We start from the raw sequence: 20487 nt of genomic DNA, 5'->3' as shown, positions 1-20487 counted from the left end.
TAAATAGCATTTTTATACTGCATGGCTTCTCTGTATAAAACCCGTGGTTACCATGACTAAAATACATAATAGCAAAATATTTCTCTTGGTTGGATATAAAGTGTATTTCCATTAAGCCTATATTTAAATGCCTATAAAACATTCACAGAAAGTTAAAAACAGTATTTTGTTATTGGTTATCTATACTTAAATTATTGTCAACAAACTAACTCCTACCAAAAATCTGGGAAACCTTTCAAAATATTAAAAATTTAGGACTACATGCAACACAAACAAACATTCACACAACTTGTGCTGTGACCGAGGATGCTATCAGGCAAGCCGTAGTTCAGCTATATGCTCATTTTTCACTTTATGCTTCAAAAAACCCTAAGTTTTATTCACATCTATCCAGTTGACTTATGCTTAAATTTTTAAATTTCTACTGTAGTGATAGGAAATTATCTTTTTTCACATTTGATTTCAATACATATTACTTTCCTACTAATTTTTTTCTTTAACATTTTCAGTTTTCTTTAGCAATTTTGAAAAGGCAATGTAACAGTCTATACTTCAGACTCCTTATATGCGAGATGTAGATAAGTATATCTCACCTTTTAAAGAACTTTAGGATCTCCAGATGAAAAGTTAAAAATAAAAATGATTTATCATTCTTACATAAAACTAACCTCAGAATTTTGAGCCTGCAGCAGCCAGCTGAGTCACAAGCTCTTTTTTTTTTTCGGTGTCCAAAACTGAGAAAGGAAATACCTTCTCAATCCCTGCAAAATATCAGCAGGGGGAAACAAAATCCCTATGACTCTAGCATGGACTTTGAAAAGAATGATTCACCTATAAAACTGTATTGAAATATGACAACAGTTCTTATGAGCAAAACCAAGATCCAGCTCCAGCAATTTGCTGTTCCATCTTCATCTCACAGCTGCACTTCCGTTACTTTTGAGTCAGACTGTCGTGGACGTGGGGGAGACACTAAATAATTTTTTCAGTGCCTTGTCTTTGTCTTTCTAGGCTCATAATACTGAAATTAAAGGCAGCTGGCAAAGCAGAATTAAAAGTACAAGAAGAGTAATGAAGGGTTTAGCTCTGCAGCAAGACTTCACTTACAGAAACGTGTCTGTGCTCACATAGGTACCCTTCAGTAACAGTCGGGTTAATTTTCTTGTTAATATGACGACATACATGTAAGAGTGGCAGGACAAACGGATGATGTAGGTCAAGAAGCCTCTCCCTAGTGCCTGCAAGGGTCGTGCTAGCCATAATAGTCAGGGTTTCTCTCTCACGTCTGAGCAAGAAGCCTCGCAGCCAGAAGATATAATCAGGTTTGTCTCGCTCCGTGTGGCTTACGAGCCCATGACGACAATTCAGTTTAAACCGAGTCTCCAGCGGGGACGGCTGAGCTCACAGTCCCCTCACCAAAGTCCTCATAGGACTGGTGTACCCGCGCGGGCCACCTCCCCCCACGGCCAGCACATCTAACATTTATGTGCCAGCGACCAGGGGGGCACCTAGGAGTACGAGACCCACTTTTCCCCAGAAAGTCACTAGTGCCAGTGCGTTTTCTCCCACAAAGCCTGCGAAAGGCTGTCAACCCCCTTCCCTTCCCTCCCAGTCCCTACCAGTACCGTCTGAATATGCTCCGAGTGGACCGAGTTCTCCCTGACTTTTTCCTCATGGGGAAAAATACAATATGAGCACACTGACAAGGGTGTTCTACAGGATATTAAAACAGACTTTCTTCTCCTATTTACTAGGAGGAAAAAGTATTTCGACTCAGGTTTTTCGGACACACTAGAGAATATAGTGATGCACAGGCATCCCTCTGGGATTAAAATATCTACTCATACAACTGCAAGATTCTCAGTAAAAGGAACTACAGACTTAACTTGAAGGAGAAAAAGGATAGTTACTAAAACACTTATTAAGCCTAACCTTTGTTTTGCAAAACAACAGATGCTGCACTAAATTATTCCACTGAACTATTTAAAGAACTTAGGAGTTGGCTTCCCAGCTTCCGTGCACTGCTACTGTGCTCCTATTGTACACAGATTTGAAAAAAAAAAAAATCTGTTTTCAACAGATGCTGTTTTAGCAACCAAAAATAACCATGAACACCAATAAAATAACCAATAAAGAAACTATAAGGGGGAACAGATGACAGTCATGACACAGCCCCGTACTACGTTTAATCCCCATGAAATATGTGAAATCCTTGTGCTTGAAATAAATCCTTATGATACATTTCTCAAAGCTTTAAGGAAAAAGGTAGAGTGGTTTATTCTCAAAGCAAGGAACATTAGTAAGTGCCTCGCAGCATGGCATAGAGCACTGCAGGGGAGATCAGCGTCTTTTTTTGCTCCTGACATGATTTTTCTAGTCCATACGATTCCCAGTCTGAGATGCCCCTGTGGAGATGCACTTTGCGCATGTTCAGTCTTCTTACATGACCGTGCAATGGCATTTCTGAGAGTGGACGTAGTTCCTGTAATCAGCAAGCTGCTTCATGTACAAATTGGAGGGCCATCTGTGCATCTCTACAAAATTGCGCTCCTCCACTAAACAAAGCAATAAAGGAATTAAATGTAATATCCAAACACATAGCACAAGTGCAAAACGTCTGTTAAAATAGGTTAACAAACACAAAGGATATAAATATGACTAGAAAAGTAAAGATGAGTGCTGTCCGTTTTGCCTAGGTCTTACTGTAGTGCAGATGTAAATGTTACCACACAATGGTCCCTTGCCTTTAAGTCAGCAATAAATAAGTTACTTGATGAAATAAACACAATAGTCATTAAAGAGTGAAGAGGTATTATCCTAAAGATGAATATTCTTTATCCTTAGAAAATAAGCAGATGTGGCAATGACCTGCAAGGGGTTTTCTATGCTGCAAGACTAGAAAGGAGTTATTATGCCAACAGTTTGTCTCAGGATTGTTACAGAGAGCAAGGTGAGGCGAGCATTAAGAATTCAGCAAGACTTTTTTATGGCATGTGTCTTTTGTCACCGATGAAATCATGTAATGGACTTTTTAGCCGTATTGCTTAGATGAATCGTAGAACCACAGAGCAGTTTGGGCTGAAGGGACCTTTCCAGGCCACCCAGTCCAGCCCCCGGCCATGAGCAGGGACATCCCCAACCAGAGCAGGGTGCCCAGAGCCCCGTCCAGCCTGACCTGGGGGGTTCCCAGGGACGGGGCATCCACCACCTCTCTGGGCAACCTGGGCCAGGGCTTCCCCACCCTCCTCGTGAAAAATGTCTTCATTAGATCTCGTCTAAACCCGCCCCCTTCTAGTTTAAACCCAGCGGCCCTTGTGCTGTCACTCCTGGCCCCGCTAACAAGCCCGTCCCCACCTTTCCTACAGGCCCCTCTCAGCCCTGGCAGCTGCAGGAAGGTCTCCCCGGAGCCTTCTCTGCTCCAGGCTGAGCCCCCCCAGCTCTCCCGGCCTGTCCTCCCGGCAGAGCTGTTCCAGCCCTCTGAATCCCCTTTGCCTTTTCAGAAACAGATATCCTCCCTACCCCAGATCTTCCCAAGTCATCCTGCAGCAGGGTTGCCCAGACCTTTTTGGGGCCCAGGCCAAGGCACAGCAGAGAGACCTGCCGCCGGGGAGGGCGAGGGTCAGGGAGGCTGCAGTAAAAGTGGGCAGCAGGCAGCATCCACCCGCTTGCCTTCTGCAAATTGCAGGGATGCTTCTGAAGGTTTCAGCTGTGGGAAGGTCCCTAGAGAGCTGCTGCCTCGTGCTGCGGCGCTTCCCCTGAACCTTGAGCTGATGTCGTGTTTTGGAGTCCTAAGACGGGTCAGCTACCCGTAACTGCTGCCGTTGGGAAGCGTGCTCCCACCTGAATGCGCCTGAGAGCGTTTGGCAAGCTGGATCAGAGGGCTCCACCCCACCCACCTATATTCACTTATGCGGTCCTGTTTCTTTCCTCTGGCTGTCTCGGTGCAAGTTTGAGAGCAGAGCAGAGCACATCAACCCTTCAGTGAATCATGCAGATGGGACTCAGAGGAGGGAGAAAAGCAAAGGACAGGCTGCCAGGCAAGTGGACATCAAATCTCAAAGGATACTGGTCCACTGGTACCCTTTTCCTTCGAGTTAATCCACAGGCACTTTCCAAAACAGCCAGCCTGGTATCAGCCACCCACCGGAGAGTTCAGAAATCTCATCCCAGAGCCATCAGCTTTAGTATCGCTCTGCATCAGCCCTCGATGCTCCACGAGTGGTGGAAGCATGGAGGAAACTCCAGGCCATGGCACAGCAGACATCTGGTGTGGTGACATTGTACAGTTCATCCCCAAGTTACTCGCGCACTCTCAAGTGCTGACAAGTACCGATAAGTGATGTTTATCAGAAACATCACTGCAACACCACACACCTCAAATCCTGTGTTCAGTTTTGGACCCATCACTACAAGAAGGATGCTGAGGTGCTGGAGCGTGTCCAGAGAAGGGCAACGGAGCATGGGGAGCGGCTGAGGGAACTGGGGGTGTTCAGTCAGGAGAAGAGGAGGCTGAGGGGAGCCCTCATCGCTCTCTACAACTGCCTGAAAGGGGGTTGTGGCGAGGTGGGGGCTGGTCTCTTCTCCCAAGGAACCAGCGATAGGACGAGAGGAAACGGCCTCAAGTTGCACCAGGGGAGGTTTAGACTGGGTATTAGGAAAATGTCTTCACTGCAAGAGTGGTCAAGCATTGGCACAGGCTGCCCAGGGAGGTGGTGGAGTCACCATCACTGGAGGTGTCCAAAAAATGTGTAGATGTGGCACTTCAGGACATGGTTTAGTGGGCATGGTGGTGTTGGGTTAACAGTTGGACTTGGTGATTTTAGAGGTCCTTTCCAACCTTAATGATTCTGTGATTCTGTGATGAGTTTCAAAACAGGCTCATATGCAGCCTGATATCCATCAGGATAACTACAACATGGAGACAGAAGTGCTATTATTACTACTTTCCACAGCGGAAAAAAAAATTAATAAGCAATATTGGTAAATCGATTTCCCACAGGGGAAATGGGAAATGGGCAAGTAGATGTGCCTAGATTGAGCTCTGCAGTGACTCTAAGTCAAAGGGTCTCTGTGCTCTCCTGCCTCACCAAGGGGAAGCCAGAGGCACTTCCCACCTTCAACAAATGGAGAGGACAATCTGATTCTTGCAGCTTCAGGAGAACCTCAGCGTGGTTGAGACCAAAGGTCTGTCACAAGGAAGATACCACAGACAGTTATTGAAAACACCTTGCCATCTGAACCACCAGGAAGGGAAGCAAAGCAAGTCAAGTCTGGACCAAACCCACTGGTAGGTGACACCTGCCAGCACCAGTGCCCTGCTCTTTCATGTTTAATCAAGATCAGGCTATACAAAATAGCAATTTCAGAAGATGCACAGATGGGCCACTGAAAGACAAATTCCAGGTTCAAACAAAGCAGGGAAGACCTACCTCTCCTTTCTTTGCTTCTGTATTCCTTCTGGAATACACTGGCCCCATACCAACAGTCTGAATATGAACCACAGGTCAAAAAGATGCACTCATCAAGATCACCTTCATTAGGATGATGAAAAATCCCACAGGCAATAAGCAAAACTTTCTAGAGTTACATGTCAGGAAACAAACATACTGTTTGGGAAAATAAGTATCAGTTCCCTGGAAGAATCTGGGTTTATTTACTTGAATGGACATTAGTTATTTGATTTCATGAGATCTGCTGGAGAATACTATAAGAATCCTATTTTCTTCAAAGAAAACCCCAACTCTTAAAGATCACTTGGAAGTGACTCATTACCTTGACTCAAATGTACAAGCTAAACAAAATTATACACATAGGTAGAGGGGTTGACATACAATGACCAACCTGCCCTAGTCGATTCAGTTATGGGTGGGAACCTGGCCATCAGCACAGGAACCAAAAGAGAGGGGGATGCGGTTGCTGGCTATACTGCTCTTCATGTGTCACGTGCTGGTCTCACAGCAGGGCGGTCAACCATCCAGCTCAAAGACTCTGGACGGGACTAGACTGTGTATCCTAAAGAAGTCCTAATCACCTTCTCATGCAGGAGTATTATTGTCCAGTCTCTCATGCCTATCTAAGCAGAACTGCAAAACATTTATTGTTTTACAAGTAATTAATAAATTACCTGAAAGATCTTGAAATTCAGGCTTTTGACTGAAGATGAGGTAGTTAGTGGCAATAAAATGAAGAAGCCAAGTTGAAAGGCAATCAGAATTGTGAAACTGTGAGAAGAAAGGAAACACATTACTTAATACTATCATGTCTAAAACACAACCATGCTTTGCATGTCAAAATATTTTAGATTTCCACTGTCAACATAGCATTTTACCAAATGAAGTTTTGACTGTAGGAGATGATGAAGGAAAAGTTATTGCTGGAAATATGTAGATAGATGGAGACTCATGAGTGAACAATAAAACTCCCTCCCACAGAGGTGTGACCTAACCCCTGGGGCCCCTTTGGTCACGAATCTTGGAAATTTTTGTTTTCTGCGCAGAAGCAGAGCTTCAGAAAAAGGAAGGTAAGAAGTGCAGCATGTTGGTTTTGTTGTCTTCTCTCTCTCCACAAAATGCTGTTCACTTAAGACAATATCCTACCCAAGACTTGTAAACAATTCAGGTTTTGTTTTCTTCTTCTGTTTTCCCAATCTGTCTTTACTCTTTCTCTTTTTCCAGCCTCTAATCTTTTCTTTTCATGCTTTTTATGTATTTCACTCAATATTCTACCAGGTTGGATTTCCTTTGCCACTCGTACATCATACAATTTTCTTTTTGACTAAAAGAGGAAGTAGTGCATCTTCACTTCCCTTCACTTCACTGCCTTTTCTGGCAGAAGCTGTAATTAATCTGATGCTGCAATGTGTCCTTGATGAAGGAAATCACACAGATTATGACTGTGTGATTTCACACAGTGTATGACTGCACATTCTGCAATAAAAGGTTGAAGCCCTTATTTTAGCCAGCCTTGTGCCACCAGATATCAACAGGTTGCATATCAATGTTTGTCCTTGGGAATGGAAATTATTAAGATCTTAAAAATTGTAACAATTAAACAACCCCCACAAATTATAATCAACATAGATATTCTTATTTGATATATACAACCCATACCTTAGCTTTTTTGAGCAAGCTAACAATACTGAGACTTGTGGATGCCAGTTCCCTGCTAGGCATGCTCTGAAGCTGTGTGATAATGTAAAGCTCACAAATATGCTGGAGTCTCATTACTTGGTACATCTCTGCACAGATCAAGAGGGACATAGCTTGGAGAATACTGGCTGAAAAACAAGAAGACATGTGACATATATTTTACCTGTTTGACAAGACTATCAAAGACACTTTTCACCGAATCATCTTTTAAACATCTAACAATGAACACAAAATCAAATTGCTGGTGATCACCTCCTTTTATTTTTCATTATTATCATTATAAGTTTCCTATATCACTCTCTTTTTCCAAATGAACTATTTAATTAGCAGGAAAAGAGTAGTTAGTACTTTTTAGAAGGTAAGTGTAATAAATTGTTGTCAATATCCTGTACCTTGAAGATGCTGAGTCAAATGCTGCCGGTCTATTTAAAGTAAGGATTAATAACAGGCTTTAGATTTCTAACTTCTCATTCAAAAAAGAACCTCTATGATACATGTACAAGAAAGTATAGTAAAAAGGCCAAAAAGAAACCAAATCAACTGTATTTTTAAAAAAATACTGTACAGTGTTGCATATTTAAACTGATGGGCAATGAAATGTTAGACAAACTAAAAAGAGAAACGTACGGGAAAGCCTAAGCACAAGGTAGAATTATTTAAAAAGAAAACAAAGCAAAAATACATGTCATCATTCATTCATTCATTATATCAAAGGAAAATTATCTGTATTTAAATAAAATTTCTTATTTAGTTTGTAGATTTTCTTCTCATTAAAAAAGACAAAGGTTAAGACAGAAGGAATGCTCTAGCTCAATTTTTCTAGCCAAATACTCCAGTTGAGACACTTTTTTCTGGTTTTACATACAAGTAAGATATCCATGTGTATAGATAAGGTATTCGTGCAATTTAGCCTTGTTCATATTAAACTTAACAACATATGTGCTAAACAAAATTACAGTTTTGAAATAGAACCCAGAATTGAGATTAGAAAGCTGTTATGATGTAGAAGAATTCCAAATATTATAATGGACCAGAAATGACATTTCACAGTTTTTTGTCTTGCTACGTAAGCACAAAACAAATACAGCATCTTAATACTGATATTTGTTCTGCCTGCAGTTGAGTTTACTTGAATAAGGCTGAATTGATTACTTTTTTTGCACAATATGAACAAGTTCTCTTTCTTGAGACATTATACATTAAAATATTGGCATTTTTCAATTAAATAAATGCTGCTACATTACTCTCTATCAATGCCCCACTGCGGAAAAATGAGTAACAGATATACATGTACTTTTAAATTTTCTTACCTGGGCAGCAGGAGTCGGTATAAAGATACTCTAGAAAGGAGAGGAAAGTGTCTTTGGAAACCCCATACACTGGAACGAGAATACTATTTGCTTCTAGATAATTACCATTAAACATAGCTGCCATTACCTCACAGCGAGCTACCAGAACTGCTCTGTGGGCTGGTACAGTTGCACCTGCAGGATGCAAGACAAAAATCTATGATGATTTTATATACACAGAAAGATCTGGATTTTAAAGCTGATATCTTCTTAGAAGGCCTTCAATTCACTGAACATGATTAAAGTGTTTAAAATTAACAATATCCAATACATTACTAACAACACACTCTATACCAGTCAAAATGTTTACATCTGCCTAGTAGCCACCAGCAAACAAAAAGGAATATAAATTTATTGTGACAACCTGCTCCCAACATCAGGTGCTCCAAATAGGTCAAACTTTTATCAGATAGAAACAGGCTTTCAACTCGCAAAAAATCTGACACCACTGTCATTACACCAGTTACACTAACTGGCCCATTGCATAAATATGCAGTGCTGTGAATTATTATGCAAATCAGTAATTTGTATTCATCAGTAATCCCATTGGTAATGAATGTGTGTTCCTTTCACATAACCACACAAAGCAGAGAAAGGCAAATTATACCAGATGAAATTCCATTAAATCCATTAAGTAGGTATGAATTTAACCAGATTAAATATTTTGCCTAACTGAATTTCCTGATGGTTGTCTTACGAAAATAATGCTGATAAATTTTTCCAGAAATTTTTCCCTTTTGTAATATTTGCAAGTGAATCATTTACTTTACTGCAGCATTTGGAAGACCTAGTAAGGTTAACAGCCCAAGGTGGTAGAGGTCTTACAGGCTCTTAATGAAAACGTTGATGACCTGAGCTGCCAGCCCTGACACTCGGACTTCTGCAGAGCCCAGCTGAACTGGACAGTCCTGTGTGCAAAAGAGTGCCAAACAAGTGCCAGGCAGGACAGCAACCAAAGACAGAATGAGAGCTTACAGTCGGATGTAAATGTTTTAATCGAAATTGTAATAAACAGCTCAAATGACATGCAAGATAAATATACCGTAAATACTTCTACAGAAGTTACTGTCGTAATTTCCTCCTTAACCACAACCCTATCACCTACCTAATTCCTTGAACACATCTGGCACTTTTTAATTTTTGTTCTATTGCTATTCACTTGCGCGTCTACTTCCAAATTGTCTAAGCTACATACAAAATTTACGTATTTCTACAGGGAGAGAACACATGTGAATGGTATTATAGATTTTCGTGAATGGTATTATAGATTTTCACACATGACGTGAGCAATACACGATGCAGGTGTGATGTAAGACAGGCATGCTGTTCTGCATGTGCACGCAACTGGATATTTACCTACTAATTAGGAGGTTCAGTCATATTATGAGTCTTTACACAGACATAAGAGACTCCCATTTTCAATAGCTCCCAAGTACTTTTGTAAGCTGGAAAGCTCAAAGCAACCCCCAGTATTCAAGGAATTAGTTGAAGACTTGATAATATATTTGCCTGATCAAGACTAAAGCCTTCAGGTTCTATAAGTAATTATCTAATTTTAATACAATTATTGTGGCTGATGAGCTAGAGAAAAAAGGTTTGGAAGATTTATGAAGCATTAGGAAAAACAGCTTACAGTTTAGTAGTGGCTAAGCACGCTTTTCAAAAAATACTTGCCAATGCATTTGGCAGTAATTTCTTTTCTATACAATAGGTAGTAGTGGTATGGTTTCATCAACTTCCCACGAAGCCTCTCTCAGGAGTGGGACACTGAGATGAATTATTCATGTCATTAAACTCAGCATCAGTATTTTGTTCTCATTTTCAAAGATTGTTTTGTTTTTCCTGTCTATTAAACAGAACATCTAGAAAGAATCTGCTTGTCCTCACGTGCTTATGTTTGATGTATTAATACTTCATATTTGGCTCTGAGGTTTAAAACTGAAAATAATTAACAATTGTCTAATTCTAAAAGACCACTTCTGCATGAAGGGTGGGCGTGCACAAATTATGAAAATCATTAGCATTTAAAAAAGTCTCATTCTTGTTCTCACAAACACATGCGACACTTTCCCTCGCTCTGTGCCTTTATTTTTAAGGGTGAATGCATTTAGTTTCCACAAAAAGTCACCCATGACACCGCAGCATATTGTTGCACCCAAGGACATTCTTTGCAGACAAAATGGGAACAGAAGACAAGTTTCACCGGCACAGCTCCTGCCCGTGGCTTTGCTGAGGAGCGCTTGGCATCTTTGAGAACAGACCTACGTAACGCCACCAACAACATTTGCAACTCAACAGCCTGTTACAGACAAGTCGGCATGGAAAGCTGCTCCCCCTCATCTTTTTAATCCTGGCCACAAAGAGAACTAGACAATTACCATAACCTCAACAGGCTTCTTTTTTTAAAAAAAAACCAAAACCCACAATAATTTAGATGCTTCTTTTCACAGCCGTAGGGTTAAGCAAGAGGCAGGTCTAACCTAGGCAACTGCAAGGCTGACGGTTGCTTTCACAAGCAGTCACCTATCATACAGAAGTTGCAGAGACCTGTGACAGAAACATGAAGATCGGTACAGGAGCATCTAGAAGGGCAGTAAAATGCAGCAGGTGTTGGTGGTACATAGATTAGCAGGTCATCAAAACCCCAGCACATCTATGTGCATTTCTAGGGATGCCTCATGCTGTGGGAAGAAGGCCAGTGAATAAAGCCTAAGAAGGCACAGGAGTGGGATGTAAGTCCCTGTCAGCTTCTGAAGGGTAGAGAAAGGCACATCCACAGCCAGCAGCAGCCTGAGATGGACAGAGGGAAGGTGGTCAGGAGTCAATAACCGGCATCTCTGGTCTTTTCACTGAGGACAATGAGTGTAGACATGGCCACCAGACTCATATCACCGAATCATTATGGTTGGAAAAGAGCTTTAAGATCATCACGTCCAACCATCAACCCAACAGCACCATGCCCACTAAACCATGTCCCAAGTGGCACATCTACACGTCTCTTGAACACCTTCAGTGATGGTGATTCCATCCTGGGCAGCCTGTGCCAATGCTTGACCACTCTCGCAGTGAAGACATTTTCCTAATACCCAGTCTAAACCTCCCCTGGTGCAACTTGAGGCCGTTTCCTCTTGTCCTATTGCTGGTTCCTTGGGAGAAGAGACCAGCCCCCACCTCACCACAACCCCCTTTCAGGCAGTTGCAGAGAGCGATGAGGGCTCCCCTCAGCCTCCTCTTCTCCAGACTGAACACCCCCAGTTCCCTCAGCCGCTCCTCATCAGACTCCGTAAGTCCATGCCTCTCCAAGGTTTGATGCTGGGCAGAGCCCTTGGGTATGTCCCAGTGCTTGTGCAGATGGGAACGTGAGCAAGATAAATGGATTTTAAAATGAAATCACTGTCCCCTGCGGTGCAGTCCCTGGTTTATCCCTGCTACCTTGGTGCTATGCCATTGCAGGAGCCTTTCCTGCAGAACATCCCTCGTTTGCTAAGCCTCCACGGGGTGTGCGTGAATCAGAGGCACGAAGTCCACCATGACAGGCAGAGGGCATTTGTACAGGCTCAGCCCCAACAACCCACGCTGAGGATGGACGCTGCTGTAAAGCATCCATAGGGACAAGCATTAGTTCTAAGCAAAAAGTGTTTTCCACAATGATAGCAAAGTATATACAATTTCTTAGTTTTGATGCAACAGAAAATAGAGTCACCTCCATTTCGCACTCTCCTGCAGCAAAGAGACATGCTGGAGGAACAGCGGTGCCCATGCTGAAAGGTACTGTACCTTGTATTTTGAAGATGACATCAGCTAGGACAGGCGTATTAAAAAACAGCCTGAGAGAAGTATTATACAGCCGCTTTATCTGGTGAGATCTGCAGTCCTTTACGGTGTTTAGCTGCAAAATAAATTATTAATAAAACACTGTCATGTGTAGTTGCCCACAAAATAAAAGATTACAAGACATCATTTATAGGGGGAACCAAAACAACAGCCTTTTGCTTTTGACTTTATGTTCTTTTGCTAACGCTACTCAGCTGTGCCTCTCGCACATGCGATCCTCTGCAATCATCTCTATTGTTCATTTTCCTATTTCCTACAGTGCAGCAGCTCCAACGCGTCTCTGTCTTCTGCTCTGACACCCCAGCTCTCGCCTTGGTACTTTCTGACCTGTGACAGAACTCCCCCATCCAGCACCTCTGGGCAGGTTTGACCGCATCATGAATCTTCTGGACTCCAAACTTTTTCATACATGCCCTCTTTGGACCCAAGGCTGCAGGTACACGAGGTTTGTGGGTTCTGGGGGAGCACTGATGGGACACACATCCACCAGCCAGCACGATGCCGCATACGGATGCCAGGCAGACGAAAGTTGTGTGTTTCTTGATATTGCCCTGAAATTGCCTCCACAGAGGCAGGGAGAGCTCACAGGCTGAAGCACTGTGCTGGTTTGGGCTGGGACAGAGTTACTTTCCTTCCTGATAATGGGTATAGTGTTGTGTTTTGGATTTGGGATGGAAAGAATGTTGATAACACACTGATGTCTTTAGTTGTCGCTAAGCAGTCAAGGACGTTTCAGCTTCTCAGGTTGCCCAGAGAGGTGGTGGATGCCCCGTCCCTGGGAACCCCCCAGGTCAGGCTGGACGGGGCTCTGGGCACCCTGCTCTGGTTGGGGATGTCCCTGCTCACGGCCGGGGGCTGGACTGGGTGGCCTGGAAAGATCCCTCCAGCCCAAACTGGTCTGTGGTTCTATGATGATTCCCATGCTCTGGCCGGCCAGCGAGGGGGCTGGGGGTGCACGGGGAGCTGGGAGGGGGCACAGCCAGGACAGCTGACCCAGGCTGGCCACAGGGTTATCCCATTCCATAGGATGTCATGCTCAGCATATAAAGCTGGGGGAAGAAGAGGGAAGGGGGGGGACGTTCAGAGCGATGGTGTTTCTCTTCCCTGGTCACTGTTAGGCGTGATGGTGCTTCCCCGGAGATGGCCGAGCCCCTGCCTGCCCGTGGGGAGTGGGGAACCGATTCCCTGTTCTGCTCTGCTCGCGTGCGCGGCTTTTGCTTCACCTGGTGAACTGTCTTTGTCTCAACCATGAGTGTTCTCACTTCTACCCTTCCGATTCTCGCCCCCCTCCCGCCGCGGGGCAGTGAGTGAGCAGCTGCCTGGGGCTTAGCTGCCGGCTGGGGCTAAACCATGACAGCAGAGACTTCCCTTACCATAATCTGGGCATGCTAGCAACAACACCTTCCAAAACCCAGTACTTCCAGGTAGTTTTTCATGTTTGTTTTTGTTACTTTCAAAATGGAATCGAAAGCTACCAACAGGAACAACATCAACATCATATTGTAGATTGTGACAAATAAAATTCAGATGAGGTTGAATTTATGGTTAAAATCTTATTTAATTTATTAATTAATTTTTAATTTTATCAAGAAAAAAAATCACAACTCATTTCTATGCCTTTGAAGGAAAACTTTTAAATGTGAAATAAAAGTATCCTGAAAGCATAAAAAAAACCCAAAAGAAACAAAAACGACTCAGGCTTACTATCTCAAAAGTTTTCAGGACTTTCTAAATCCAACCCTATGAATGTTTTAGCTGCGGACACTTAGGACTGGCAAGACTACAGCTGAGCAATCAGAAGCTTAAAACAGCTAAGAAACTTTTTGATCTTTATGTTATCTCAAGTCAGTCCAAGATTTCCCATTTAAATTGACAGAAACACTTTGTGCAAGTTCTATAGTATCGGGGAATGTGTAAGTTCTATCAGCTGTTAAAACTAATTCTCTATTGTAACTTTTTACTAACATGATAATGTGACATGAATTACATTTTACTGTGAAGTCATCTGCTGAATTAAATACATTGAGCTATAGACAGGTTTCCACATCACAGCACTTAGAAAAGAAACCAACTCTCCCAATCCACTGCAGAAACATAACTTTTGGCACATATTCAGGAAAGCAAAGCTTTCCTGGGCAGCCTCTATTACATGAGAATTAGGAACACATTAATCGTATTGTTAGACAATGTGCAAAGCTGTGAATATAAGTAGCCTTTTCAGGATACCTACTGTGTGCTTTTTACCAGTTACAGTAATTCTGCACTTTACATCAGCATCTCTGTTTCTGTTGTGTACCTGCCTGTGAACAACCTACTGATAAAGTAATAAAAGCTGTGTAAGCCAAAGTGAGTTTAAAGCAGAGACTGAAAAAGAAACCTTGCCTACGAAACAATTTCCCAAGAATTTAAGTAACTGATACTAACAATTACCCCAAGAGAGTTAGATGTACCTTCCCTGGAGTTTTCAGGATGCATTTAACTTTCTCAAGCACGTGTTCAGTTTTTTCTGGATCCTTCAACTTCTTTTTTATATCTTCTTCTAATCGTTCCCACTGGAAAGCACCTGTCACAAGATCAGGCAAAGCTGGATTATAAATCAACAAGGCACAGGCCTTAGCAGGCAGAGAAAAGATGATATCAATGCCAAACAGATCCTGCAGAAAGCATTTTTTTTTGCATATAAATCAGCCAGATCTGTGTGCTTAGGAAGGGCAAGATGCAGATCTTCTTGTACTATAAAACTTCCACAGCACTTTTACAAAAATGCAATGAAATAGAGGCAGATTATGGTATCTCCCTTGCTTTCAAAATCAATTCCTGGATTCCTCCCAGTTCGATCACTACATATTGCAGGTAGACATTCAGAAAAAAATCCTGAATGTTTCAGTGTTTATGGAGGTTCTTTAGCTTGGGCTCATATTGCCGGTTGCATTGCTGTGCAGGTGCCTGAACCAGAAAAGCTTCAGGCACAGTTAAATTCTGAATACCGGTAGCTAAAAACAGCACCACGTTTGCAGCGGCGTTTTTTTTTCGCTTGTTTTCAGAGTCAAAGCCTTGATATTCTCTCAGGTCTCTCAGCAGCTTTCCGGGAAAATCTAAAAGCCTTGACGGGCATTAAGGCAAACACAGTTTATCCTTACAGACTTTGCTGGGGTCAGTCTCACAGGCACCACGCGGCTTTTTGGTGGCTTTCCGCTGCGACGCCAGGGCCACGCAGCACGGCAGAGCCAGAGGCAGCCGCAGCCCAGGCCAGGCACGAGCCAGCGCAGCCCTGAGGCGCGCTGCGGCGGCGGAGGCTGACAGGCCGCGCGCGGCTCCCGCGCGTTCCGGACGGACGGGAGGTGCTCGTAACCCCACCGGCGCGGCGCCGCGGTCCCGAAAGGCTGGAAACGACGTGACCTGATCTCTTCTCAGCCTGTGCCTGAAACATCTTTGAACGACCCCGCCGGGCCTCAAACAGGGCAGTGGCTGTTGAGGTTGGCAGCTGTGACTTACGGCGGTTTCATCCACAACTGTACAACGTTTCCCACCTCTTGGGCCGACATAAGCCCAATACGCAGAAGGCAGCAGACGCACTTGTCTTTCACCAGCTGAAATTCCAGGTTTAATCCTCTACTCGCGTCACCAGCAAATGAAAAAAATCAACGCGTTCATACTGAAAACGTCTGCATCTGTTCCTTATGTTTGACACTGGTTTGGAAAGAACTGAAAGGAATGTTTTTGGTGTGCAAACTCTGACTGAAAGCTGAAAGAGTCTCCCTTTTGTCTTCACAAGCCAGAGCTCATGCCTCAGCTACTAAGGCAGAAATCCTTTCCATGTATCAGGCAGGTATCAGTCCACAGAGATTGACTAAGCTTCTTTTTCGATGCAGTTCTAACAAAATAATTATTTGGGGTTTTTAAAAATTACAGTTAAAATCAGAATGCATCATTAAAAAGCCTACCAATTCTTTCAACAATTATAAAACACATATTCTTATGTACCGACATCTTGCAAAATATTTTATAAAGAATAAATCGGTATCAGGTACTTCCAGAAAAAAAAAAAAAAATTCTCTTTCACCTGAGGATTCCTAAGCAACACTTAAAAAGAAAAATATCAGTGCCATTCTAGCAGACAGCTGGGGTTAGGTAGGTGAGGACACTGCCCGTACTGAACTGGTAGCAAAACACATGCAACATATCAGACTCTCCTGCACTGCAACCAGTTATCAGCGTTTTCTCTTCAGCAGCATCACAGCCAGAAGAGAAATCACTTGAGTTTTCTTAAGTAAGCCTGCACTCTCGTCAATGTCTTTAGAACATGCAACCATTTTAAAATATTTTAAAAGCCCGAAATCTGAAAGTGTCTCAAACTCTAGATTTTTTTGGCAAAGCTTTTGAATATTGTCGATGTTAGTTCACGGACTTTGTTCAGTAGAATATTGTGCTTAATTTATGCTCATTAGACATGAACTGACAACTAACTTAATTTTATTAAACCTAGGCGAGGGGCTTTTTTCATATAGACTTTGTTCGTAATAATCACAAGGGGCAAAACAGACGTAGCAACAGGGCAGCACGTCATCTCCCAGCAGCGCGGGCACGTTCCGTAGGGCGAGGGAGGCTCCTCTCCTTCATGAGACTGTAGGGAGATGAGCAGCCAGACCCATTCCCGGGGATACCTGAATAAATGAAGTGGAGGATGTCTGGCAGGCAAGAGCAGAAGACGGAGTCCTTCACCACCACCCTCACCGGCGGGACGCAGGGTGGGACGCCGCGGGGGGCCGGGGGGAAGGCGGCCCCCGCCTCCACCGCGAAGAGGCTGCGTGCCGTCCGCACGATGGAGGCATCGTGGATGTCGGCGGGGCTCTTCACCTCGAAAAGGAGCATGAAGAGGTGGCTGACGGAGCAGAGGATGATCTTGTGAGCCTCCACCACCGTGCTGAGGTCCTCGGGGCAAAACGCCACGTCCGCACACTGGCAGCAGCAGAGCAGGTTGTGCAGGTCCGCGTCGTAGTGCGAGGCTTCGCCCTTTAAGATCGGCATTTTTTCTGCGAAAGACAGTGAGCCAGGCTGTAAAACTGAAGCAAGTAGCAACCACAGGACAACTCTATTCCCAGAGACCTGGTCAAATTGAAGGACAACTTTTGAAAGAGGTATTCGGTAAGAAAATATCTCATATGCCATTTGAATATGTTTAGTAAAATACTCTAAAAATTTAAATACTTAGTACAGTAAAATAAGAAATATAAGAAATACTTCGTTTAGCAGAAAGTGGCCGGCCTTTTACAAAACCTCTTTAGGCACTTATGTTTGAAAGAAACCTTGCCTGTGAATGCCAAACCTTTAAGGATCTGAGTGAATTTCCAGTACGTGTGAGAAGAGACAACTACCTATTTAGAGGTGACTACTTGTCAGTCCTTATTTCACTGAATATATGCATCAGATGCTCAGAAATCACGTGCAGGGCATACACCTCTCCCTTGTTTTATTTGCAACAAACAGAAAGATTACTTGACGATACTGTAGAATAATAAAGCATAATGTAATGACTTTCTTTTGTAATTTTTATGTAAAGCTTTTATATAAAGCTTTTATTAATTCACGTTTGCATTATTTCATCAAGTGCACCAGAAAACCACTCCTATTATTTTTGCCTAAAATAAATTAGAAGTTCATTGCAATGTTACACATTGCTATACAATTCACCCCAAATTAATTAAACCATCACTAAAAGAGGATGCAACCAGCGGAACATAACCAGAATAGCTGGTGACAGACAGCACAGCTCACAGTAATGCACAAAGAAGATGACACACATAACGAACGATGCTAGAGACCAGATATCAGCGAGCACCTGGCTGTTCAAGCTGAGGTGGTTGAACTCGACGGCACTTCTGCGTCTTTTTCCTTTTCTTCATTTTTTCAGATGACTTCTGATTCAAACTTTGGATCATAAAATACTCCAGCTAAAACACGAAATGTATTTTTAAAAAAACCCAGTTATTCGAGAACAACCTAGACATTAAACTCAAGGAGAACTAGTGGGTGCTGTATGCAGGAGCGAGGCTGCTGCCACTATGAACAGTCATCCAGGAGAGTCCCAGCACCCCTTTAGCAGGAGCAGGTACCAAATGTAGTTGGAATTAGCACAATTTAAAAGGCTATTTATTCAGATGATGGCAGTTAATTCTCTCGTATTTAATCTTCCCAGAAATGACAGGCACAAAAATATTCAATTTACCAACTCCCGCGGATGCTAATTACAGAATTACAGAGAAGAATAAGACTTGACGGATAACAATCCGGTGCAAGTGGTGGAAGTAACAGAACCATGTACGAGCTCTCCAGCTTGCAGCTAACCACCACCACCACGACGCAACACTACCGTGTCCTCTGAAAAAGTCACATTTACAAGGTGGTCTTTGTGGGCAAGGTTTGTTTCACCGGGACAGACTACAAGCATGATCACAGCAATAAAAATGTACCTGAGGGGAAATGATCCATTTTACAGGCGTGAAGAGGCACAAAGGGTGCTTCAGTTCGAGTTAATGCATGTCTTAAATGCTTTTATCACCCAAGGTATTACTGTAGCACATATAGTGCTTTCTAAAAACTAGAAAAATACTCTGGCTGGACCAGGTGTGGAGTGGATTCCTTGTTTTTAATTGGGAATAAAGGGATCCAATAAAAACTGGCTAACTGTTGAGTCAGATATTCCAAGTTGCTATCAAATCCCATGGAAACAGACTGCACTTACACATCAGGGACAACAACAGCACAGACCAAGTGAAATTACTGTGCCGAAAGAACTGCATTTTTTTGTTCAAGCCCAAACGCCACTGGGAGAGTAACCAAAACGTTCAAAAAAAGGCTGAGCTTACAATACCTCATAAAACTGAAAATGAAATATCAATGTAATCGTAGTGATAAATTTAGTGGAGAAGACAAATAAACCTGAAAGACTGTATTTAGAAACTGCCCAGTGGGCTTTTTTTGTCTTCAGAAGAGCGGGAAAAGAACAAGCTCACTAGAAGTGGGACATTTTAACAGGCTTCCCATCTTCTGCCTTGTTCAGCTTCACTGAGGCTGACCCCAGGCTTTGCTCAGGACTGCAAACTGCATCACGAGCGTAAACAGAGTGACCACAAGAATATGTTAAAAAAAAAAAACGTTAAATTCAACAATCCTACCAGCCTCATTTTACATGTAGAGCAGCTGTGAGAGTTTGAGCTGCCATAAGCAGGGTCATCTTCAACCAGAGCAGGTTGCTCAGAGCCAACCAATCTAAGAGCCAAGCCAACCAACCCAGGTTGCTCCAGCCTGACCTGGGCTGTTCCCAGGGATGGGGCATCCACCACCTCTCTGGGCAACCTGGGACAGGGCTTCACCATCCTCATGGGGAAAAATTTCTTCCTTAGGTCTAGTCTGGATCTAGCATTGGTGGGAACTCGTCCTCGGTGGGAGCGCTTGTGGTGCGCCTCCGCTCGCTCTCTGAAGCCCTGGCATTGGCTATGCACCGCCCACGTGTGCCACCCTGCCTTCAGCCCAGGGGCTGCTCACTCACCATGCCTCCAAAGTACTTCTGTATGTAGAAGTCATTAAGAGTGTGCAGTTCGAGGTAAGTGGCTCCTAGTTCCTTGGCCAGCTGAACTCCCTCGGAGGTGGTGACACAGCTCCTCCTGTCCGAAGTGCACAGGGGGCAAGTGCAAGGCACTCCTGGGGTAAAAAGTCATGTAAAAAAGCCTTTTTTGTCAAATAATCCGTAATATCCATCTTCCTAAATAATTGGAAAGATGTATTATTTAGAAAAGAATAAAAAGGGAAATAGAAATACAGTCATTTTATAGTAAGAAATCTGTAATTACTGAAAAAAAGCACGACTTTTTATTAACCAGTTCAAAACATCAGCTGCTATACAAAACGCAGCTTACCTCTCATTAGCATTGATTTACGTTCAGTTTTGCTAAGGTGGAAAAGTCAAGCAGGACTTCCAGAAGTCAGGACTGGCTTAGGGCCTCACTATCCTTATATGCACAGGTGTTGTACCAGCCTGCAGGTGTTACCATTCATTAATGTCACCCTTAAACGTGTTTAATTATTGCGGCCTGTCCATGCAGGGAGCACACACAGTAAGGGAAGGGGAAAATTTCCACTGCAGTCCCGGCTGTTAC

General features: G+C 43.2%; 1 protein-coding gene across 1 annotated transcript in view; it reads right to left on the bottom strand.

Moving 5' to 3' along the window:
- Positions 1-2439: 2439 nt before the first annotated feature.
- RHOBTB3 (Rho related BTB domain containing 3) overlaps positions 2440-20487 on the bottom strand; it is a gene marked incomplete at both ends in the record, with an annotated part of 29270 nt that continues 11222 nt past the window's right edge. Inside the window, 9 exons of the mRNA XM_082013350.1 lie at positions 2440-2555; positions 6125-6221; positions 7110-7276; positions 8459-8632; positions 12275-12386; positions 14782-14894; positions 16996-17364; positions 18171-18282; positions 19881-20032. Of these exons, the coding sequence (XP_081869476.1) occupies positions 2440-2555; positions 6125-6221; positions 7110-7276; positions 8459-8632; positions 12275-12386; positions 14782-14894; positions 16996-17364; positions 18171-18282; positions 19881-20032 (1412 nt within the window). The remainder of the gene's footprint in view (positions 2556-6124; positions 6222-7109; positions 7277-8458; positions 8633-12274; positions 12387-14781; positions 14895-16995; positions 17365-18170; positions 18283-19880; positions 20033-20487) is intronic.

The sequence above is a fragment of the Phaethon aethereus genome, assembly GCF_964289735.1.
Source record: "Phaethon aethereus genome assembly, chromosome: Z".
Lineage (NCBI taxonomy): Eukaryota > Metazoa > Chordata > Aves > Phaethontiformes > Phaethontidae > Phaethon > Phaethon aethereus.
Note: the sequence above shows the minus strand (reverse complement) of the source record. Positions and strands in the feature narration are given on the sequence as shown.